At 43.0% G+C, this 26168-nt stretch overlaps 1 protein-coding gene across 5 annotated transcripts in view; it reads right to left on the reverse strand.

The window, feature by feature from the left end:
- Positions 1 to 26168, reverse strand: part of cntn1b (contactin 1b) — an 836554-nt gene that overhangs the window by 492093 nt on the left and 318293 nt on the right. For all 5 annotated transcript variants that reach the window (XM_041216323.1, XM_041216321.1, XM_041216322.1 and 2 more), the window contains one exon: positions 18953 to 19090. In XM_041216323.1, coding sequence (XP_041072257.1) covers positions 18953 to 19007 — 55 coding nt within the window. In that variant the 5' untranslated portion in view covers positions 19008 to 19090. The remainder of the gene's footprint in view (positions 1 to 18952; positions 19091 to 26168) is intronic.

Consider the following 26168-nt stretch of genomic DNA (forward strand, 5'->3'; position numbering starts at 1 on the left):
TGCCCACAAAAAATTCAACTCGAACTAGTGGGAAGCAATAGGCAATGTTAATCATCATCTCCATGTGTGCTCTGCCTGAAGGCAGGTCCTTGGCTCATAGCAATTTTTCCATGTCTCTCTATCCTGTGCTATTCTTTTCATTTGCCAATAACTTTGTTCAATTTTCAAGCCATCCAATGTTGATATTCCCTTCTTTCCTCTTTGTCTTCTTCCTTGAAATCTTCCCTCCATGATGTAGCTTTCAAGTCAGTTTCCTCTTAAAATGTGTCCTGCCCAGTCTCTCTGCCTTTTCCTAATTATGTTCAACAAATTTCTTTGTATATTCACTTTCCACAGTACTTTATCATTTGTTACTTTTTACGTCCAGCAGATCCATTCCATTCTCCTCCAAACCCACATTTCATAGCTATTTAGCAAGTTGCTCTCCTCTCTCCGTAAGGTCCACATCTTACATTCATACAAAACAACACTCCAAATCTAGTCAAATCCTGAGTTTATTCACCTTTCCAGTTAGCAACCATCTCTTCATACCAAATATGGGTTTTCCCATCGCTGTCCCTCTTCTTATTTCTTTGCTGCATCTTCCATCTGCAGATATTATGTTTCCTAAACACTTGAATTCTTGCAACTATTCCCGTTCTCTTCATTCTATGAATGTGTGAATTTTCCTTCATGGTTTTGAGATATGCATCACTTTGGTTTGGTCAATCTTCACTTTCATTCCAAAGTTCATGTCTGCTGTCACTAGTCTATCTACTAGTTCTTGCAATCCTTCCGCTTGTTACAAGTGCTTTGCATTCTGCAAATCTAACTGATGTTATCGTTTGCACCCCACCAACCCCCCCACCTCCCCACCACCAATCTTAACACCAGATTCTGTGGCCAGGATTTTCCCCTTGGCGATTTGGGGGCGGGGCCTGCTTGCCGAGGGGAAAATGACGCAGGAATCCCGACGTCATCCTGGTCCCTTTAAATTTTTAGGAAGGCGGGTGGACAGCGAAATCAGCTGTCCACTTGCCGACCTGTCAATGGCCAATTGAGGTCATTGACAGAGTAATTAAGATAATTAAAGACCCTACCCGTCCAAGCTTAAGGCTGGTGGGTAGGCCAGGAGCTCCAGCGGGTTCCAGATTATTCATGAAACTTCATCCACTGGCGGGATGAGGTTTCATGCCCGTTTTTTAAATACTTAATAAATTTTATGTGTTTATTATTTAACATGTCCCATCTCGTGGGACACTGTCACATGAGGGAGACATGTTAATAATTGCAATATTTATCTATTTCTAGACTTTTCTTACCTGTCACTAATCACCCTGAGACAGGACTTAGCCTCAGGGAGCAGGCCCCATTTCGGTGGCGGGGGTCGGCTGTCTGCCCCCCCCCCCCCCCCCACCCCCCGCTGAGCCGGTGGGGCCCGCACACCATCCGAGGGCAAAATTCTGCCCTGCGTCTGCAAACATTTCTTTGATAATTGCTTCTGCGTGGACATTGAAGAGGACTCGTGATGAACAATATCCTTGCCGAACTCCTCTTTGAATTACACATGGGGCCAAATCTTCCAAGGGTGGCAATCACTCCTGGAGCTCCGCGTTTCTCACCCGGACTTTCCAACTGGATCTCTTCAGAAATGCGGAGTGTACCTGTTTTGGGAATCCTTCCTTGTAGGGCAGGACCATTGGATGAAGCCAAGCCACACCATTTTTACAGCTAACTGTGTTAGTGAATGACTGTGAGTGAGGTAAGTGGGTTGGGTGCCAGTAGGGTGGTAGGTGGCAAGGTAGGTAGGATGGCTGAGTGGGTAGGGTGGCTGAGTGGGTAGGGTGGCAGAGTGGGTAGGGTGGCAGAGTGGGTAGGGTGCCAGCTGAGCAGGGTAGGAGATGGCCATATGGGGTAGGATGGCAACATGATAGGTTGGGTAGTGTTGTAGATGACAAGGTGGGTGAGTAAGGGTGCATCATGGCTGGGGGTGGCAGGGTGGTAGGGTGACAGGTTGGTGAGGTCGGGCCAGGTGGAGGGAGATTCAGAAAGCTGGGGGGGGGGGCGCAGAATCGGAGGGTCGGGTTGGTTGGAGGGGTGGTGGTGTGGAGGCTGTTGGAGGATTGATGGGGGAGAATCGGAGGGTCGGCTGGGGGTGCCAAGGGGTTGGGGGGTCAGTGGGGAGCTGGGGGGGGTTAAGCTGCATTGTTACCTAGGAGTTAGATACGTTTTTTTTCTGTTTAAATTTTCTTGGGTAACTATTCTGGTAGGCAAGTCAGAACCCTCCGTCTCTGACATTAACTCAAAGTTGAAGACTCTTTTGCATGGTGCCAGACACCCATTTGAAGTTCAAATTCCCACGGAGCTCTTGTATTGGGACTTCTGAGGGGTCCCCCAGCACATCTTTCTGGGGTACCTCTGGGGTATGACCATCCAGAGACCAGAAGATCTGGGCCATAGTTCAGATTCCCTACTGCTGTTTGTCCCATGTACAGATTTCTTATGAGTTGTCTATTTCTCTAGTCTATTCCAATGTCTTTCAGCACTGTCAAGAGCTTAATCTAGATCCAGATTTAAACCTGATCAAATGCTTTTTCAAATCTCCATAACAAACATATAATTCCTGTCCAAACTCTAAACTGTGTTTACTCATTAATCTTATAATGCCGATTGTGTCCCTCTTCCTCTCTGGAATCCAAACTGGTCATCTCCGATGTAGTTCTATGCCTTTTCACCCACTCTCTGTTACACAATCTTCGATGCACGAACAGTCAGGTTAATTGGACTTGTGCTGACTATGAATCGATTAGAAAGAGTAGATGCTATGTATGCAAAAGCAAAGGAGATTCATGGCCCTCAGTATAAAGGACTGGAAACAACAGCAACAGAGAGTGATGCAGGTATTTTATTAACAAACCCGGATGAAATAAGAAAAGATGGAAGGAACATATTGAAGAAGTATATGCAAAAAAATGAAAAATAACTTAATGACTGAGCTAGAAGAGAGTAATGTTGGCATTGGTTTGATTGGACCAGAAATACGAGAGAGTGGGATAAGAGAGAGTGAGATAAGAGCAGCAATAAATGAGTTAAAATCTGCAAAGTAGGTGGAATAGATGAAATACAGAGTTGATTAAAAACATGGGAACAAACTTAACATCAATATTACTATAATCTGTGCAAAGGCACTTATTTATCAGGAGAATGGCCATAGGACTTCATGCAGTCAATAATGATCACGCTAAGAAAGAAACCAAAGGACTTTTGTATAATTAAGCAATGCTACAAATCAAACAGATGCTGTAAATGCTTAGCGCAGTGTGAATGCATCATCAGTATCAACACATCCAAAGATTGAATTGCAGCCTTGACTTCACTCAAAAAATGCAGATGATTGACAGTCAGCTGAAGTTTACACAATTATTAATTCATGGTACTCCAAGCTCCTGCTGAGGAGACTGGTCCTGTGGGGAGAACATTGGTCACTGCTGACATGTTGTTTTAAGGATTGTATAAACCAATGCTAATGTCCATAAAATGTCAAGCACAAATGATCCTAGAGTATAACAAGACTGTGATCGTACATGTTGCATGTTCAGTAAGTCTCATGAAGAGATTTTGAGTCGAGTAGGTGGAACATATAGGGTGGGATTTTCCAGTCCCACTTGCCACCAGAATCATCCGGTGCCACCAAAAGTCAATGCACTTTTGGCTAGGCCACCGCATCTCCCACGGCGGGTCCCACCATGATAGGACCGGAAAATCCTGGCCCAAGTGTTTATTGTTAACACATAACTATGTCCATGTATGCGGAATATAGCCCAAGTTATGAGCTAACTCCATGCTTGTTTCTACACAGGTCTCTGTCCAGACCACAACTCTCTCTTGTCTCGGTCATGTGCCTCCTTACATCACACTGTGAGCGGTACTGTTTCCCAGTCCCACTTTAACCCTTGCTATGCCAAATAACCTTAAACTATGATATAGTGGCACATGAAGGTATTGTTTGCATCTATTTTAAAGCTAATTTTAATACAATATTTTGCCCAAAATTCTTTTGACATTGAAAAAATGCAAAAAAAGTTTTAAAAAAGTACCAATGTATATTATGTAAAGTATTGAAATTTTATTTAGAACGTGCTTTCTATTCCAATAAAAAGATAACCACCCAATTCCATCATAACAAAAAGCCAGTTTTATGGTGCAAAATAATACTTAATTTTCAACCCTTCTGAAGATAGGTGGCACTATGCACCACAAAACCAACTGCTTTCGATCTGCGCCTCTCCAGCCCCTCCCCCAAATCCAAAGATTGCCATCTTAAGCCTTGGATGCTCTCATCTCTGTCCCGGCCATCATAACCACTGCCTTGAGCTCTGGTTGCTCATCCTCACCTCGATTGGTGACTCATCCCAATCCACTCTTGTTGTTGTCTTGGCCGTCATTTCTCTTGTAGCCTCTTGTGTTGTTTTGTGGCTTAAGCTGGTCCACTTCCTGCCTCCAGCCCTGGCCTGCTACCCTCCCCTTCACTGATCTGGGAAGCTGGTAGTTCTGTTTTTACAGCACTCACACTGTGTTCACAGTGGGAGAGGGGGACATCAGGCTGAGAAGACTGAGGGAAGGGGAGAAAAGGGAGCAAGGAAGGGGGAGGAGAATCAGAGAAGGAAAAGGAGGAATCAGTCGGGTGAGGGAGAAGGAAGGATATTAAGACCAAAGACATAGGAGCAGAAATTAGGCCATTCGGCCCATCGAGTCTGCTCCGCCATTCAATCATGGCTGATAAGTTTCTCAACCCCATTCTCCCGCCTTCTCCCCATAACCTTTGATCCACTTACCAATCAAGAACCTATCTATCTCGGTCTTAAATACACTCAATGACCTGGCCTCCACAGCCTTCTGTGGCAATGAATTCCATAGATTCACCACTCTCTGGCTAAAGAAGTTTCTCCATGAAGCATGAAGCAATGGAAAGAACAGCTAAGGGAGGACACAAGGTCAGAGGCTGTGTGTGGAAGAGAGGGGAGAGGATAGAATAAAATAGTTAAGGTGCGGTACTGAGGAAGCACCAATGTCTTCACACTGTTTTCAGTAATGTGGACCTTTGACCTATCACTCACTCCCAGCTGCATCCCTGCCAACAAACAGTATCTATACCTTTCACCAATAAATGATGGACAGAATGAACCTTTAGTGTGACATAATATTGAATTGTAAGAAGTTTAAAAATGTTTTTCCAGGAGTTTTTCAAGCTGTAACCTAAGCTTAAGTCCAAGTGAATTGACCACTTTGTTCAGTTTACAACCTCAGAATCATTTCCAGCTATTCTATGTCGTTGATTAGCACTGCACTGCCCAGAAGGAATTAGCTGATTTTACTTGGTTCCTTATTACATCCTTCAGGACATCCCAAAGCATTTCACATGCAATGCATTAATTAAGAAGCGGAGCAGTAGCTTTTGAAAACGTGGCAGCCAATTTGTACACAGGAAGATTCCACAAAAAAAGTCAATAAACAGTTCATCCATTTTGACTGCGGTGGAGGGAGTAATGTTGGCGGGGAGTCACTGCTCTTTTAGGAATTGTGCCATACAACCTGAACCTGTACAACAGAACTTGGCATATTTCTCATCCAAAATGCAGAACACCTCCAACAGTCCAACACTTCCAGAGAGGCAATCAACTTCCAATGGATGTCACATTCTCCAATGGAACTTGAACCCATGACTTTTTGCCTCAGATGAGAGTGTGTAATGCTTATTGTTTCAGTATAAAATATCCTTTGGTCATCTGAGCTTTCACCACATGCATAAACAATCTTTATATTTAAGATTCTCTAAAGTGAACTATGATACATCTGTTTGTTCAATGTGGGGTGCACGTTCCCACCCTCAGTCTGGGAATTCCAATCCCAACACAGGCACCCGACCCTAACCCTGGCAATCCCAGCAATCCCAATCCCAGGCATCCAACCCCAATCTCGGCATCCCAACACCAGCAATCCCAATCCCAGTCAATCCTAATCCAAACATCCCGATCCTAACTCCAGATAATCCCATCCTGGCAATCTAAAAGCCAACCTGGACACCACCTCTCAGCCCTGGCTCCCCTGTCCCTCCCACCTGCTGACACCATGATTCCTGCATCAATTTTTTGTACTAGATCCCCTTTTCCTGCCTTTTTGCACAAAACATGGCAATGGCTTCAAGAGCCCACCCTCAAACTTGAGACTTCTGCCTTGGCCACTTCTTTTTCACTATTACAGGGCATATTCAGCAGCACCAGAAGAGAAGGAACTAATTGTGCACGTACCTTTCAAATCTCAGGTCTTGACAGAGCCACCAGCTGCCTTAGCTCCCCAATGAGACTTTGGGAGATTCACACAAAGCAGTAAACAAGAAACCATGTCACTGCCCAGCCCATGGACAGCAGACATGATGGCTAGCCATTCCTACAGTGGTATTCTTTACATTGGGATCAAGAAAACGGATGCCTCAGTGGTCCCAATACTAACTGCTCACTGGGCAAGTTGATAAAGCCTCCAGAGACTACCACACATACTCTACCACTCAATAAAGTTAGCGCTGCTATAATCAGGTAAAGGTAACATTGAATTCATGAAGATATTGATATGGACAAACAGCACGACTGGTTCAAGATTTCCATGCAGATTTTCACTCCCGGGTTGGGTGTGCAGAGAAGGGAGAATTCCCAGCTCCACAAACCCAACCGTTCAAAATGGCTGCTCGGACGTCTGATTTTAAGTCCAAGGGGAGATGGGTGGGAGGGATATAGGGATTAGAGGTCAGGGCGGGTAACTCAGGAAGAACTGAGGTGGATGCCAGGTGCAGAGGCAGGTTGGGCAGAGGGTTGCCTCAGGGCTCCGGCAGTGCCCATTTTTAAAAGAACATGAAACGTCCCTCCAGCCGCACCCCCACACATTGCCCATGCCCCATCCATGCCAACCCATGTCACCTCATATTCCCATAACCCTTCATATCCTGCATGCCAGCTATGCCCCTCCAGCTGCCCCATGGCCCTTTATAGCCCCTGTTCCAACTTAATGTCAACTCATGCCAACACATGGACCTCCATCCACCATCTTGCACCTACCATGCCAACTCACCTAGGATCAGGATCCACCATGGGCAAACCTCAGGATGCATGCAGAGATGAGGTAAAATAAAGTTCTCTTAAGATAAAGTTCAAGGATCTATTGCAGACTTCACTATATTGAAAAAAACTTATTCATAAAAACATATTTACAACATTTGCATTCCTTCAGCTAAGTGAAGCCATATAACAATAAACATTTCATTCAAGCACACAATCCCTTCTAACAACAAGCACTGAAAATCATAGTCCTACATCAAAGAGTCTATAACCACTTGTGGTTGTCTATCAAGCTCTGAAATGGCAGGCACCCTACTGTGATAATTGATGGTTGTGATATCAGTCATGTAGCACTGAGTAGTGGAAGCCCACAGCTTATGTCAAAAGACAGAGTAAAATAGCAGCAATAAGAGCATGGAGAGCGGGGACAGTTCATTTTAAAAAGAGCGGGCGGACTTCAATTAAAAAAGAGAGGAGAGAGTTCACTTTATAAGAGTGGGGAGAGTTCATTTTATAAGAGTGGGGAGAGTTCATTTTATAAGAGTGGGGAAAGGTCGTGTGAGACCAATGCAGAGTGAGTCATGAACCACAACGTGACACGAATGCAAGGAATGCAACTGATTGGTGAGTAGGATTGGTGAGTATCTCTAATCTTTAAAGTAACAGTAAGGTCTTTAGTTTGCATTTAGGTCTCTCGTCTTTTTTTTCTTTTTCTTAAAAATAGCTTGTTAAGCATAATATTAATACTGGTGTAAAAAAATTAATTACAATAAAGTGTAAAGAACGGGGGTTCTTCAAGAGTAAAAAACAGGGATACTAGAGGAATTAAATAATAAATTAAATTAAATACGACAGTGATGGCAGACGGGTGATGTGTTGCTGCTGCAGCATGTGGGAGCTGCTGGACACCAAGGTGATCCAGAGTGAACACATCTGTAGGAAGTGTTTGCAGCTCGAGGACGTTCGGATCCGAGTTGAGGAGCTAGAGTCCGAGCTGCAGACATTGTGCCACATCAGGAGGGGGAAAGTTACCTGGACACTTAGCTCCAGGAGGAGGTCACACCCCTTAGATTAGGTCATTCCAATTTGGTCCGTGATCAGGGACTGGAGGGTGTGACTGTGGGTGAGGCAGGCATGGGGATCTGGGGGTGGCGTTCGAGGAGCTTCAGCCCCTGCAATTTTCCAACAGTTACGATATTCTTGCAAGCTGTGTGGGCAAGAGCAGGGACTGCAGGGAGGATGAGCAAACTGACCATGGTCCGGTGAGCCATTCAAGTGGGGGGAGGAAATACGGATGTAGTAGTGGTGGGGGACAGTATAATTAGGGGGATAGATACTGTTCTCTGCAGCCATGAGCGTGAGTCCCGAAGGCTGTGTTGCCTGTCCGGTGCCAGGGTTAAGGACATCTCTCTCAGGACTAGAGAGGAACTTGGAGTGGGAGGGGAGGGATCCAATTGTTGTCATCCACATTGGTACCAGCGACATTGACAGGACTAGAAAGGAGATACAGCTGGAAGAATTTGAATAGTTTGGAGCTAAATTAAAAAACAGAACTTCCAAGGTAATAATCTCAGGATTACTACCCGAGCCACGGGCAAACTGGCATAGGGTAAATAAAGTCAAGGAGTTAAATATGAGGCCCAAAGATTGGTGTGGGAGGAATGGGCTTCAGTTCATGGGGCACTGGCACCAGTACTGGGTAGATTACTGGGTAGAACATTAACTGTTCCAGTGGGACAGACTTCATTTGAACCATGCTGAGCCCAGTGTACTGGCGAATCAAATAACTAAGAGGGCTTTAAATTAAATGGAGGGAGGGTTCCAGAGAGGGGATACGTAGAGTTACAAAGCAAAAGGATATGGCAGCATTGTAGGGCAACTATTTGGGTAATGACACCCAGAGTGTGACAGGGAGGGACAGAATGCACAAATATTTTTAAAAAGCAGCAAATAGAGTCAAAGTGGGAAAAATAGTGAAAAGGCAAAATGAATGGCTCTTTACTTAAAAGCATGTAGTATTGGAACAAGATAAATGAATTAACGGCACAAATAGCGGTTAATAAGAATGATCTTATAGCCATTATGGAGACATGGTTACAAGGAGATCAAAGCTGGGAACTAAATATTCAGAGGTATGTGACTTTTTGAAAGGACAGGCAGGAAGGAAAGGGTGGTGGGGTAGCTTTGTTAGTACGAGATGGAATAAGTGTAATAGTAAGAAATGATCTTGGATCAAAAAATGTAGAATCCATATGGGTGGAGGTAAGAAATAACAAGGGGAAGAAGATACCAATGGGAGTAATTTATAGGCCCCCTAACAGTAGCTATACTGTAGGACAGAGAATAAATCAGGAGATAATGAGGGCATGTAAAGAAGGCAGTACGTTAATCATGGGTGACTTTAATCTTTATGTTGATTGGGAAAACCAAATTGTCAGAGGTAGCCATGAGCAAGAATTCATACAGTGTATTCAGGACAGTTTCCTAGAACAATATGTTGTGGATCCAACCAGTGATCAGGCTATTTTGGATCTGGTAATGTGTAAAGAGGCAGGTTTAATAAATGATCTCATAGTAAAAGATCCCCTAGGAAACAGTGACCATAACATGGTATAATTTAGCGTTCAGTTTGAGAGTGAGAAACTTGGGTTGGAAACAACTATACTAAACTTAAACAAGGGTAATTACAAAAGAATGAGGGCAGAGTTGGCTGGAGTGGACTGGGAAAGGAGTTTAGCAGAAAAGATGGTTGATGAACAATGGCAGACGTTGAAGAAAATAGTTCATGACTCACAACAAAGATACATTCCAGTGAGGAAGAAAGATTCTAGGAAGGAGATAAACCAATGATGGTTAACCAAGGAAGTTAAGAATAGTACAAATTGAAAGACAACACATACAACATGTCGAAGATTAATGGTAAACCGGAGGATTGGGAAAGTTTTAAAAACCAACAAAAGATGACCAAAAAAAAATAAAGAGGAAGAAAATAAACTTTGAGGGCAAATTAAAATGCAATATCAAAAAGGACAGTAAGAGCTTCTTTAAATATATAAAAAGGAAAAGGGAGGCCAAATGAACACAGGCCCCTTAGAGAGTAACGCTGGGGAAATAAAAATAGGGAAGCAGGTAATGGCAGAGAAGTTGAATAAATACTTTGCGTCACTGATAGCTTTCCAAAAATACTAAATAATCAAGGGGAAAAGATGGAGGGGGGGGGGAGGAAATCAATACAATAACTATCACTACAGAGGAAGTACTAGAGAAACTAATGGGGCTAAAAGCCTAGAAGTCCCCTGGATCCGATGGGTTGTATCTGAGGATATTAAAGGAAGTAGCTACACAAAGAGTGGATGCACTGGTAGTAATGTTCCAAGAATTCTAAGATTCTGGAAAAGTCCCAGGGGATTGGAAAACTGCCAATGTAACACCCTTATTCAGAAAGGAAGGGAGACAAAAAACAGGTAACAGCCATGATCTCATTGAATGGCGGAGCAGACTCGATGGGCCGAATGGCCTGCTTCTGCTCCTACATCTTATGATCTTATAATTTTTTTTTAAAACTCTAGAGATTTCTTTCAAAGATTTAAAGGACAGGACATTTAAATGCCTTGATAGCTCCCTCTGACAGGACCCTTTGACAGGTGACTGAATGTACTGACAAATGCTTTTGACAGCTCCTCTTGAGACTTTTGACAGGTCCCTTACCCTAACACACCTTATCTATGCCAAAGGGCGCTTGATCTCCACTCAAAGGGCACCTAACCTCCCCCAAAGATATCCCAGGGCCAGATCCAAAGAGTCCACAGTGCTCAGAGCTGCACTTACCTGGTCTAATCTGCATGCTCCAGGTTTCGCACTCTTCGCCTCCCAAACTCCCAACAAAATCACTGGAGGCAGCTGATGAATGAAATGGCCAGCTGCCTCCATAAATCACGCAAGTGTGAAAATTGCCCCGACCCCATTCCCATCCCGACAAAAAAATGGGAAGTGCCCTGTTCAAGGGCAGGACTTACAATTTTCAGCCACTTCCACCATGATGGAGAGACTCTCTGTCATGGCGAAAACCTGGGCAGCAGTTTTCTGCCAGTGAACTGTCCAATTACTGAAGACCCACCTTCATCTGGCACTTGGTGTAAAGTGGTTAATTATTGTAAATTCACATTGAGACAGTTCAGGGAGCTGGTGAGTAGAGGTCTGATATTATGAAAAGAATCTCTGTGAAACAGTGTCCCCATCAGCACTAGATTTTGAGTGGATCTATGCAGGGTCACCACAAGACTGGAGATCTAATGCCCACCCAATGTTAGCCTATCAGATAAGACTGGGGAGAGAACTGTTGGGGGTGGGGGATGAGGAGGAGGAACGTGGAAGAGAATCTCATTAAAATATAGGAAATAGTAAATGGCTTAAATATGTATACCTGGTTAATTACGTAGGAACTAGGGATCATGAGCTGAACCTTCTGGTCAGTGTGCATGGGCTGACATGTAAAATGTCGCGCGATGACGTTGGGCGCACGTCCTGACATCATCGCGCGTCATCTTGGTATCCCGAAATGTCAACGGCCTATTCAGGCCATTAAGAAAGTAATTAGCCTCGTTAAGAATGCTGCCTTAAGGTTGGCGGGCCTACCAAGTGGCCTTCACATTTTTCAGGAAACCTCATCCACGGGCAGATAAATAAATATTTTCCAAACTTCACAAACATGTCCCAGCTCTCACATGAGGGGATATGTTTAAATAAATTTTTACCTCATTTATTTAAATGTTTTATAATCTAATCTCCGTGCCTCAGGGCGATTTCTGCACCATTTCACGCGCGTGCGCCAAAGAGCGCAGGCCCCGACTCTCCCTCCTCCTCCCCGCCCGCACAGATAGCGCTAAGCGCTACTGGCCGTGCGTTACGCTGGGCGGATCTTAATTGGCCCAACTGCGTAAAATGGCGGCGGCCCACCCCCGCACACTGACCGGAAGATTCAGCCCATGATCGTTAGTTCCCATTTAATCGCGCCCGCCCGCCATAGGAAAAATTCTCCCCCTTGAGTGTGAAAAAATAAACAGCAAATTTAGATCAGATAGAGAAAGAACTTCTTTGTATAGAGGGGCAAATGTGAGGAATGGTAAGACACAAATGTTATGGATGCTCCAAACACTTTGTTCTTCATAGAGTACAAACCTGAGCAGAAAGTGGATGCTAGGCTGTGGGAGGCAGTGGCACAGTGGTATTGTCACTGGACTAGGATTCCAGAGACCCCAGGGTAATGGCCCAGGTTTGAATTCCACCATGGCAGATGGTGAAATTTGAATTCAGTAAAAATCTGGAATTAAGAGTCTGATGATAACCGCAAAACCATTGCTGATTGTTGTAAAAACCCAACTGGTTCACTAATGTCCTTAAAGGAGGGAAACCTGCAGTCCTTTCCTGGTCTGGCCTATGTGTGATTCCAGACCCACAGCAAATTGGTTGACTCTTAAATGCCCTCTGAACAAGGGCAATTAGGGATGGGTAATAAATGTTGGCCTAACCAGCGACACCCGCATCCCATGATCGAATGAAAAAAAAGTTAGAAAATGAGGTGGCTGTGCATTGGTGACCGAAATGGCCTTTTTCCTGTTGTGTTCCATAGGAATTGGATTGAACAATCACCAAGTGGAAAAAAGTTCAGCAGTTTTGGTGGCCTCCAGAAATGTTTTCGCACCTCGATCAAGTTCACTGATGATATCGAAACCCTTATTTTAGTGCACACATTATGTAGAAGATTAGCAATGGTGCCGGCGCAGCAACAGAACAATTAACTTTGGCAGTGATCCTTAATCATTCTCAGGTGAACAATGGGCACACACAGATAGACGTCAGACAACTTATTTCAAAACAAAAACAGAATTACCTGGAAAAACTCAGCAGGTCTGGCAGCATCGGCGGAGAAGAAAAGAGTTGACGTTTCGAGTCCTCTGTCGAAGGGTCATGAGGACTCGAAACGTCAACTCTTTTCTTCTCCGCCGATGCTGCCAGACCTGCTGAGTTTTTCCAGGTAATTCTGTTTTTGTTTTGGATTTCCAGCATCCGCAGTTTTTTTGTTTTTATACTTATTTCAACAACCTGTCTCACCAGCCATCTCAGCTCATCCCACATTCCTACTGTGTCAACAAAACACACTATCCCCAGGCACCAACATTAACCAGGATGTGCAGCACAGAACGGTTCAGACACAGACTGAGGAACTCAGTTTTCCTTCCTTCTGTCAAAAACATCAGAACCAAAACTGACCCAAATTCAGGGATCTATCGGATTACCCTGATTCAGGCCAGTTCAGAACATTGCTTTAGATCTGGCGGATCCTTGTGGATCTAAAATAATCAATTGTAATCTTGTCTGGTGATGTTACACTGATACCCACAATCACAGATTGAAAGCCACCAGCATTTCCTGATCAGACTTTGGGCAGAGATTCCTTGTGGGCATCAAAAGGACAAAGTTTTTGGCCAAGGGTAGCTAAGATACTGAATTAATGATTGAACCGCTACCATGTCATCAAAAGGAATTATTCACCCACAAAGTCACGCTTCCACATGCTCACTAACTGCTGAAATCAACGATGTGCAGTTTACAGAAGCACTAAACAGCAAGAGGCATGGGCACCTGTTAATTACTCACAGACAGTAGAACTATCACATAGCATTGCCATCTGTTCAACATCTTACACAGAGTATTCTATTCTTTGTAGACACAAGAGAAAAAAGGTCATCAATATCATCAATAAATCTAACACGTTTCTTCTAACCCAAGGCAACTTCCCTTGATCAGATGCCCAGGAGACAAAAGTCAAATGGGCGCATTAGCAATATCTCCTCTACACTGAGCCACAAGATCATCTTCAGTCCAACGTTCCAGATCCATACTGCCTTTTTACATGAAGGTTACACAGAATTCAACAATTTTGTCCATTTTAGACAGGATTTTGGGGATCTGGTAAGTACTACCTAAGCAGCTGTGTGTTGTGTTGCAGGTTGAAAATGGCAGACACCCCCTGACAGTGGAGTAGGCCTCTGTGTATATATATTTTTTAATTCATTCACAGGATGTGGGCTTCGTTGGCTGGGCCATTTATTGCCCCTCCCTAGTTGCACTTGTGCTGATATAGATGAACGATAACCTCAGTAAACAACTGTTTCGGTAAAAGTACAAGTAAGCAACATAAGCAATTAGTGCAAAAAATGTGTCAGGACTCACCAAGTATGTGATTGTATGCCAAATGCATTATTTTTGCTGCTTGCATGGTAGGTGGTAGATAGAAAGAGACTGCTACAATAAATGATGGGACAGAATGTGAATAAGAACATTATCTTCCCAAAACATTCTTTTAAACCTTTTATCTTTTGGTTTACAAACAAGTTACATGGCAATGTATCATCGCTAAACTGTGTTTTAAGGCACCCTAAGCTGCAATATGTTTCCTTAACGGGGAACCAGGGATTGAGAAATATCTTGCAATCTGGTCAGACTGATGAGCCTTTATGAAAGGGATCATAAGTAGCACCATCTCCATCTTGTCTCCAAATAAACAGGACACCGTTTTCACCACCAAAAGAGCACTTTTCCTCACTGTGTTCAAGGGCTGACTTAACAGCAGCAGGTTACTACTTAGGTCTACAATGTTACAGAAAGCCAAGGTTAATAAAAACAAGCCACTGATCTATTCTTCATACCTCTATCGCAGTATACATGTACCGCAGTATACATGTATGTTAATGCTTGGTTGGTAAAGATGGGTTGTGCTTTTCACAATTATCAACTCCACTGTTAGTTCAATAACTTGGTAACTTATGCCAACTGTCTTCTGTCAACAGGGGAAGAATCTAAAATTCACTCTTCTCCTCAAATAAAGTCTTCAGGTAGCTACACCAATATTAAGAATGGAGAATGTTCCTGATGATTGATTTTGATCCTGAAATTTGACGTTGCCAATTGCTAGCTTGTTAAGTGTTTTAACCACAGGTAAACCTGCTCAGTTCAACATAACCCGACACAGCTCCTCTGCTATATGAGATATTTTTGCTCTTCTGGCATTAATATTCCACTCATTGGCAGGAAGGTACTCTTTAAATGGTACAATAATTGTCAAACTTTCCTTGCCCAGAAAATAAACAATGAAAAGTTTTACTTTTCAGATTGTGAATTATTTTTGGAATTTTTAAAAAAATCATGTTTTAAATTTAAATGATCTTTTTCTCTTACTTTTCCTATCACTTTTTTTCTCTCTAATCAGTCTTTCTTTCCCTCTTTTTATTTGTTTCTACATTTGATTTGAGACTGAATTCGCCCACTCCAATTCACCCTCCTTCTTAATCTTTCCTCTTATTTTCCTAATCTTTTAGTGTTTGTACTATTGTTGACCAAGGTCTCAGGTGCCCTGTTGCTCTGACAGCTGTTGCTAGATTGTACTCCTAGAAACCTTGTGGACAAAAGATGTTAAAACTTAAACCTGCACAAACAAGTTTAACTAATTGTGGCACACAAGATGCCCAACTCCAGCAATACCTGAGCCTTACATTTTTGAAAATATTTTCAGTGTTTTTGCACACCACAATCAGCAAGATTTGCCAATAATAGCCTGCACATCATTGGCTGGAATGATGGATCTGGACTTCGTTTCAAAACTCAGCAATACTGTACAGCCAGGGACAAAAATAAACCTTTTTAACTTAAAACACAATGCAGGACTAGCAGCTTCTCTTTGGGGATCTTCTGCGTTGAGTTGAGTGACAGGAGAAATTATCTGCCACATTTGCAATGGGCGATCCTAGGTTTTATTTGCTGATATTTGCTTTAATGTTTTGAACATGGAGTATTAATGTTAGGTTTGTTCTATGGTCAAGTTGAATCTATCAGTTAATCATCAGCATGTGGGATTGTCTACTTGAGTAATTCATGCTTGGTACAACTTTATATATATTTGGCTAAAGACAAGTGACAGACAATTCTACTCAGTGAATGTCAATGCATATTAATGTTAAACATCATTACATTTTGGGTCTGGGGCGCTAAAATTCAAGTTCTCTTTGAACACATAGAGCAGGTAAGAGAGGATATGACTCTCCATGGGACTTCCGAAGATTTTGCAATGTGTAATAACAAGAACATTGGGAGCTCAGGAACATGCTCACCCCCAAAAAAGCATTTTTCCAATAAAGCTGTCATGAATAAACAATGCAAAGTGCAGAAGCACCATTTAACATTCAGTCACTTCCAATTGTTGAAATTCATCAAAGAATACTCATGTACTCAGCATGCGTGTGCAAAGGTGAACCAACATTTATGAAAAGGGAAGGTGCAATGCAAACTGTCTTGCTTTAATCAACTTTACGTTCTTCCAAATGAGCCCAGAAATCTCCCTAGAAATGAGTCACTCCTGGAAAATATTACCACATGGACTTTCCAAGTTATAAATTTGCTTTGATCCTTAAAATATTAGTCATTATATAAATTGTACTATCAGTTTATCAGCTGACTACTTAATGTACAAAGCCCAGTTTCATTTTTACATGGACATTACAGTAAGGACAAATACATTAAGATTGGATGTTCTCACGTGTCATGCTGATATACAAATATTCCTCCTTCTTCGGAAACAAAAGGACAGCAGTTTAAAGTGTTAGCATATCAATAAAGCACCCAACAGACTATAATCTTCTGGGACTATAGGCTCACATAATGCGACAGTGTGCTTGATAATTATTACTTTTGACAGACACGGGATATATTTCATTAAGATTAATAAAGCAACAAATACGTGATAGCTGATGTTGAAGACCTAGACAAATTGGCACTGAAATCATAAACGTGCTAAGTGTGATCTTTTTCATTAACTCTTCATTCTTATTTCTTCTTTAGATTAAGTCTTGCAACATCTGACTTGAATCTCAGATTGCAATTTCCTGAGCAGTTGTGACTTCAAACCTCCTCATCCACACCTACTCCACCCCCACCCCTCCATCATCTTTTGATGTGTCACACACTTCATTATCTAGCAACTAAACACTCATAGCATGGCACCAGCTGTCTCTGCATCACTACAAGAATTTTTAAAAGGAAATCCAAATTTAAAAGATAACAGTGAATCAAGTAAAGGTAGGTCGCTCCATTTAGGGGTTACATGGCTAAGAACTTATTTGAGAAATTACAACTTGGAGATGTTCAACAGGAAGCAACATGGGATACAACTGGCTGTATGCAAATCTGTATCGAGACTTCTCTTAATGTAATGGGCTTGGCTGCTGCTTAATGCAGGCTCCATGGAGAACACCTCTGGCTCCAGCCAGTGGCATTCTTATTCTGAAAGAGAGTTGGGAATGGCAGGCTGACAAACATCGAGGTCACATCACAAAAGGAACAAGCAAGGAGTAAGCAGAATGCTTTGCATAGAAACAGATGGATCCTTAGCTTTATTGTGCCTGCACGTGTTGAGCTCAAACAGCCATCCCACAATGCACTCTGTTATGGACAACCAAACGGCAACACTTATTTAGTCAAATATGTCAATGGCATCTGGACCAGCCTCAATACCAACAAACATAGTTTTGCCATACACTGAATTTAGATTCCATTTACCATCTACACATCACTGTAACACACATACACAACAATAAATGCTTCCAATCATTTAAAGAATTTCTATAGTTCAGAGTCTAACCTTGGGTCAGTGAGGGGATAGCAACAATGTTCAGCAGGACCCAGCATATCATCCACTAGGCATTAAATAGCCAACTGTATGTCGTCCATCCAAAACATTACATTTTTTGCACTGACACAATAATATTTAATCTCTGCTTTTGGTTAGCTCTGTACAATTAGCTAAACCTGGGCATTAATCATTTAGGGCACTGATGCAATTTGGAAGGTGAGTCAAGAATAAACTGCATCCATCTTAACTTTAACTTAAATTCACTTCATAGTCTTCTTTCTGCCTTAAAATAAATGCCAGCAAGAATTACCCTTCAGTGAAGTGACCCTGTGAAGGAAAAACGTGGCGTTAAGGAATGATATCCCAGCAGTTGTTTTGCTAAACATTTTCACAATTCAGTGAGTAGATGCTGGCCTGAAGATGACAGCTGGGAATAAAGTAACAGATTCACAAAACGTTCAAAGCATCAGCTGGTGATGCTGATGATCTGCCTGGTTTCAGCTCCTGTCAAATTGAACCTTACAGCTTTGCAAGGCTTGACGCATCTTTGCATCCATAATTGATGTATACTTTGTACTAGCATACAACGGCAATAAGAAATAAATTACCACCTTTCCACTTTGCAACGTTCTTCAAAGGACTATGTTGCATGGTCATCAGGGAATCGAGTTATTTTTTGAGCTAGTCTATGCAAAGTTATACTGAACCATTATGTCATGGAAGGACTTAGAAAACTCTAGGATATATGTGTAAGCAAGATGGATGTTCAAGCCGTCAGTCAGACATTAAGATATCAATCCAACAAGCTTCACAAAAGGATTACTTTCATGCGTATTGTACCAAGCTCTTGTTAGAGAATTTTAATATGAAATGGTAGACTGGCCATAAAGCTCACAGGAACTCAAATAGAGAGGCATATGAAGGTGAGGTTTTATAACAACCTCAGTGCTTTTTCTTTTCGTTTCAATTGACTATTGCCCATCGGCATCGAAGATCATGCATTCACTCATGTTCAGGCTTCAAAACTGCCGTGATTACCCATAGACAGAAGCTGTAGGTGCAAAGATTAATCTTTCATGAAAATTCAGTGCTGACCTTGAAGTACTTTGCATCTGAAATCATGCCAAGGGGAGCAGCAGAAAACCCTTCACGTCAGTGTCATGCCCAACGGTCAACTTACCTGCCAAGCAGCAAATGAATGACAATGCAAAAAAATGACTCAACAGGGACCACATTCTCAGCTCCAGATCAAAGAGGATGGCATGAATTTCCAAGGGGATAATGTCCTGTTGCCTTGGTTATTAATTCACCAGTATGCCTGCAAAATAAAGAGCAGAAAGTAAGCACCGATATTGTCACAGGTCTAATTCACCAGTTTAACTATAAAATGACGCAAGTTATTCTAAGTAGCAGCAGAATCAAAGAAAAGTCACAATGATTAAAAGGCTACTTGATCCATTCAATCTCATCCCTCTCATAAAAAATCCATCCTTACAGCATATCAACTCTCCCTTCGGAACCAATTTCCACAGCACATCAATTATCCCATCACAGCCCATTCCTACAGTATATCAAGGCCAGAATTTTGATGTCAGTATGTGGCGGGCTCGGCACGCCAACGCGTAAAATGACGTGCGGAGACGCTGGGCATGTGTCCCTAAAGGATGGCGAGCATCATTTAGGCATTACATTCGGTGGACACGCGCTAGAGGCAGCTGCACGCCCAGTGAACTGTCAACAGACTATTAAGGCCATTGTAAAGTCTATTAAAGTCTATTGAAAAACCAATTAAAGTAGTTATGAACGCTGTCTGTCCAACGTTGAGGTCGGCGGGGGGGCAGGTGAAGAGCCCAAGCTGCCTTTGCGTTTTTCAGGAAACCTCATCCATGGGCGGGATGAGGTTTCCTGAAGGTTTTATTAAATAAATAAATAAACTTTGCACAATTGATACACACGGCACTGTCTAAATAATTTTTAACATTATTATTTATGAACTTTTATTAAGCACGTAATCTCCCTGAGGCAGCTCGGTGCCTCAAGGAGATTTCTGTGCTCTTTCGCCCACATACACGAAAGAGCACAGGTCCCACCTCTCCCACCTCTCTCGCCCGCACGGGTAGCGCTGAGCATTACCAGCCGTGCATCACGCCAGGTGGGCCTTAATTGGCCCGCCCATGTAAAATGGCGACGTGCAGCCGATCGCGGGCGGCAATCGGCTCTGCGCCCGCTCGCTCCCAACCAGCCCGCCCGACAAGCAGAAAACTCTCCCCCAACTTTTTCACTGAAGCCCACCTCTACAATATATCAACTTTCACTTTGCCTCCCGTCTTTACTGCGCATCAGTTGTCCCATCGAAACCCATCCCAACAGTACATGAACTCTCCTAACAGAATCACAGGAACTTTACAGTGCAGAAGGAGGCCATTCGGCCCATCAAGTCTGCACTGGCTCTCTGAAAGAGCATTCCACCTAGTCCCACTCCCTGCCTTATCCCCATAACCTTGTACATTATTTCTTTTCAGGTAGCAATCCTTTTGCTCTTTTGAAGCGAATCTTTTGAATACCTTGATCAAATTTGCCTCCACCACACTTTCAGGGTGTTCATTCCAGACTTTGACCACTCTCTGGGTGAAAAAAAAATTTCCTCATGTCACATTTGTGCCTTTTTCCCATTATTTTGAATCTGTGCCCTGTAGTTCTTGATGTTCTCTTGAGTGGGAACAGTTTCTCACTTTTTATCCTGTCCATACCCCTGAGGATCTTGAATACCTCTATCATGTCTCCTCTCAGCCTTCTTTTCTCCAAGGAAAACAATCTCCACCTCTCCAACCTATCCTAGCTACAGTTCTTCATCCCTGGAATCATTCTTACGAATACTCTCTGTACTCTCTCCAATGCCTTCACATCCTTCCCAATATGGTGTCCACAACTGGACGCAGTACTCCAGATGAGGCCTAACAAGTGTTTTATACAAGTTCAACATGACTTCCTTACTCTTGTGCTCAATGTCCCTCTTAATAAAATCTAAGATGCTTTATGCTTTACTAACTGCTCTCTCAACATGCCCTGCCACCTTCAACGACCTATGTACATAAAGACAAGGTCCCTCTGTTCCTGGACCATCTTTAGAGAATCTGTCTCTACATATTCTTCCTGCCAAAATGGATCACCTCACACTTCTCTGTATTTAACTTCATCTGTCACTTGCCTTTCACCAACATGTTTATGTCTTTTTAAAGTTCAAGACTATCATCTGCAAATTGTAAATCATTCCCTACACACCACAGTCTAGGTCATTAATATATATCAGGAAGAGCAAGGGTCCCAACACTGACTCATGGGGAACTCCACTACAAACCTTCCTCCAATCTGAAAAGCAACCATTTATCACTACTCTCTGTTTCCTATCAATTAGCCCATCTCTTATCCAAGAGCATACTTTCCCTTTTATTCCAAGACCTAGAATTTTACTCAAGTCTGTCGTGTGGCACTGTATCAAATGCCTTTTGAAAATCCATATACACCACATCAAGAGTGTGTCCCTTAACAACCTTCTCCGTTACCTCCTCAAAAAAATCCAGCAAGGTAGTTGAACATGATTTTCCCTTGATGAATCCATGCTGGTTTTCCTTAATTATCCTGCACTTGTCTAAAAGTGACTATTGATTTTGTCCTGAACTAGAGTTTCCAGGAGTTTTCCTACCACTGAAGTCAAACTGATCTGCAGTTGCCAGTAAATGAAAACCAAAAAAAACGAAAACCCTTCTGACAGGACATCTTCCCCCGTTAAGTCTATCCCTCCTGTAAATGCAATCTCCCATTGCAACCAAACCCTCTGCAGCTTAACTGTTTCATCCTGCGAAACTGCTTGCAATTCCAGGATCCTCCTGGAATGCAAAAATAACCCCCTAGTTCTTTTTTCTACTCCAAACAATGACACTAAACTCTCCTCCCCTCACTCTTCCACCCCCACCATCAAGTGCGAGAATCTCATAAACTTCTCTGACACTAGGGGCAGGATTTTTCGTTGAGCAGGTGGGCGCACATCCGACCCACTCGAGGGTAAGATGACGGGCAATGACGTTGGATGAGCCAGCAATTAATAGGCCTATTAAGGCCATTAAAGTACTAACAGAGTTCAATCTTTCACTGCCCATTGAACCTTATGGCCAGCAGGCAGGCAAATTGGCCAGGCATCCATGGGCAGGAAGAGGCTTCCAACAGGAATTAAAAATAGAAATAAAAATTTACAATATGTCCCTGCTCGTGTGACAGAGTCACATGAAGGGACATGTTTTTAACATTTGTAAGTTCTTTATTTTTGATTGTGAAAATTATCAGCCCCCTGAGGCAGCTCTGTGCCTTCAGGGAGATTTCACCCACGTGCATCAATAAACTTCTGTGCTCGCCCTCCTCCCGCCCCCACCCTGGCAGCGCTTATCGTTGTAGCATGCGTGTCATGCTGACTGGTCGTTAATTACCCAGCCAGTGTGAAATTGATCATGGTCGGCGGCCGGCTATGTGACCACTCCCGGGCCCACCAGCCGCTCATACCCAATGGGGTAAAAGTCCTGCCTTAGGATTTAGACCATCTGTTGCCATCACTCCCCTCTCTTCTCCCGGTCCATTGGCCCAAATTTCCTCTAAAGCTCTCCCCGCCCTACCTCTGAACTCGCATCTTACACACGTTTCTCTCCTATCTCCTTTCATGTCCTCTCGAAGTTCATGAGACCCACTTCCTGCTCCCTCGACCCTATTCTCAATAAACTGCTGACCTCCCAGCTTCCCTTAAGATCAAAGCAAAATACTGCGGACGCTGGAAATCTGAAGCAAAAACATCATCGAGTCATCTGGACTCGAAACGTTAACTGTGTTCCTCTCCGCAGATGCTGTCAGACCTGCTGAGTCTTTCCAGCTATTTCTGTTTTTGTCCCAACTTCCCTTTCTGGCTCTCCATGCTATTAACAATTCACTCTCCTCAACTACAGTCTCCTTTAAGTCTACTGTTGTGGTCACTTTGACAAACAGACCACAGGAGTCTCAGGTACGATCGGTTATTCGAGCAACTGCAAGGGGACAACCATCTCAATGCAAATTCAGATAGCACTCTGCTAAATTACAAGGGTTCAACATATTTATACATATTTCTGTCGAAGGGTCATGAGGACTCGAAACGTCAACTCTTTTCTTCTCCGCCGATGCTGCCAGACCTGCTGAGTTTTTCCAGGTAATTCTGTTTTTGTTTTGGATTTCCAGCATCCGCAGTTTTTTTGTTTTTATATATATATATATATTTATACATTATTGATCATGCACAAGAACAGTTTCCAGATTCCAATCTCGTCAACATACAGGTTTACATTAAACAGACATCTCTGGTAACAGGTACATGCATTGTATGTCCCTATTTTTCACCCAGGCAGAGACCTTCCCTCCTACCTAAACTAGGACCATTTGTTCTTTACCTATTTGCTGAAAAGCACACTTAATCTTAGTTGTTATTGCCAATGCTCTGACTGCAGTCCAGTTTCCAAGGCCTTTCTGTTGTTTGCAGGCCATAAGGCTGTGCAAGGTTCCTCTGGTAACCTTTAACTGCCAATGTGCTTGGTAGCCTTGGTTGCCGGAGATTTTAAGTAATTCATTCCTTTTCAATAAATTCTCCCTTACCATAAATTCTTACTTACTTTCTTCCCCCTAACACTACCATCATCACCCCTCTTCTAAAATACAAAGAACCCTTAGCCCCTCTCTCTTTGCAAACTACCATCCCAACTCCAACCCCCTTTCCTCACAACATTCCTTGAACATGTTGTCGCCTCCCAAATCCTTGCCCATTTTTCCTGCAACTTGAGTATCTTGAATGCATTCCTGCCCAGTTTTTACCCTCAGTAATCTTGAGATCATCTGGTGTCCATCCCTTTACTCACACCAAATGCCACTCATCCATCAACCCAGTGCTCGTTGACCTATATTGGCTCCTGGTTAAGCAATACCTCAATTTTAAAATTCTCAGCTTTGTTTTCAAATCCCTCCCTGGTCCCTCTCTTCCCCATTTCTGTCATCTCCAGCTCTACCGCCATCTGAAATAACTGCACTCAGCTAATTCTGGCTTCTTGATTTGGCATCTCCAAATTTCTTTCTGTCACCACTGGCAACTGTGCCAAGTTCTGTAATTCTCTTCCTAAACTTATCCACCTCTCTTTCCTCCTTTAAGATGCTCCTGAAAACCTTTTTGTGCTTTGATCAAGCTTTTGGACAACTGCCAATGCTCCTGTGAAGTGTATTGGGATGTTTCACTGCATTAGGGATGCCAGATAAGTAAAAACAGAAAACAGGAACTTAACAAATAGGAATAGGAGTTTACCATTCTGCTCTTGGAGCTTGCTCTGCCATTCAATAAGATCATGTCGACACCATTGTGTTTTATTCCCATATCTCTTGTTTCCTTTCATCTATCAATCTCTAACTTGAATATATTCAACAACTGAGCATCGAGAGTAGGAGAATTCCATAGATTCACAATCCTTTGGGTAAAGAAATTTCTCCTCATCTCAGTTCTAAATGGCCGGTGCCTTATTCGAAAAATATCACCCCAAGTTCTTGACACCTGCTAGGTGAAACATTCTACTAGCATCTACCCTGTCAAACCACTTAGTCACCTTACATGTTTCATTCTGCTAAATTCTAACAATATTGGTTTGGTCTACTCAATCTCTTATGGGGAGCGGGTGCCATGGCGATATTGTCACTGGACTAATATTCCAGAGACCCAGGGTAATACTCTCAGGACACGGGGTTGAATCCCACCACGGCAGTTGGTGGAATTTAAATTCAATTAAAAAAAAAATTTGGAATTAGAATTCTAATTGTTAATTGTTGTAAAAACCCACCAAGTTCACTAGTGCCCTTTAGGGTAGGAAATCTGGCCTATGTGTGACTCCAGACCCACAGCAATGTGGTTGACACTTAAATGCTCTTGAACAAGAGCAATTAGGGATGGGTAATAAATGCCGGTCTGGCCAGTAATGCCCACATCAAATGAACGAATTAAAAAAAAGTCCCATCATTGAAGGAATCAGCCTAGTGAACCTTCATTGTTCCAAGGCAAGTGTATCCTTCCTTAGACTAAAACAGCACAGAGTGTGGTGGTCTCACCAAGGCCTTATATAACTGTAGTAAGATTTCTTTACTATTATTCTCTAATCCCTTTGCAATAAAGGCTGACATACCATTCAACTTCATAATTGCTTGCTGTACCTTCAAGTTAACTTTCTGTGATTTGTGTACAAGGATACCAAGGTCCATCTGAACACCAACAATTCCCAGTCTCTCTTAAACAAATATTCCCCTTCTCTTTTCCTTTGAAAGTGGAAACTTCATACTTCTCCACGTTATATTTCATCTGCCATATTGTTGCTCACTGATTCAACCTGTCTGTATCCCTTTGCAGCTTCTGGAAGTTCTTGTCATAGCTTACTTGTCCACCTAACTGTACATCGTCAACAAACTTGGATATGTTACACTTGCTCCTCTCATTTAAGTCAGTCCTTTCATGAATAGTGGGGTAACGTTTATTAACTTCCTGTCCTTGGGGACCATTCTAAGCCTATGTAATTCTGGAAGATCAAAACCAATACATCCACTCTCTCTGTAGTTACCTTTTAAAATCAGGACGTAGGTCATCAGGTCCAGGGGATGTCATCTTTTGGTCCTATTAATTTCTCCGGTGCTATTTATACTGATTTCTTTTTAAGTTCCTCATTCTCATTAGACACTTCGTTCCCCACTATTTTGGGATTTATTTTGTCTTTATCTTGAAGATGTAGAAAGTGTGAATTTCCAAACAGCGAGGGTGATGGCTTCGAAGGCTGACGTACTGGCAATTTAGCACTACCAGCCGGCATTCCAGTCTGCCGGCACGTTCCCTCCTCCAGCCTATTTTGAGGGAAGCGACTTCAGGGGCGTGGAGTCAGTTAGCCAATTAATGAGCCTGCTGAGGTATGCTTCACACACCATCTGGAATTTTCCAGACAGCGAATGGGCACCCCCGCTGAGGTTGAAGCCTGTCAGGTGAATGGAGGCGATCTCCCAGCAGCAGGATGGGGCATCAGCAATGCCTCATTTAATACCACCCACCAGGCACAGCCACAGCTGCCAGGGGGCCACAGAGCGCCCCCTCTACATTGCTGGCACTGGCAGCTGAGGTCACACTTTTTAAATTTGTACAGTCCTCAAAGGGCATTCCCCTCGTTCTCGTAACCCCATCAGCCTCTCCCACCTTTCCCGGTGGGGCTGCCGGCCTTGGTTGCTCCCGTTAACTCTTCTGACTGTGGAGCCCCTCTGCCCTCCTTGGGGAGGGTTTCCAAAAAACAGCCTCTTGGTTGGCTGCTTCCCTG

The sequence above is a fragment of the Carcharodon carcharias genome, chromosome 21 (assembly GCF_017639515.1).
Source record: "Carcharodon carcharias isolate sCarCar2 chromosome 21, sCarCar2.pri, whole genome shotgun sequence".
In the NCBI taxonomy this organism is placed as follows: Eukaryota; Metazoa; Chordata; class Chondrichthyes; order Lamniformes; family Lamnidae; genus Carcharodon; species Carcharodon carcharias.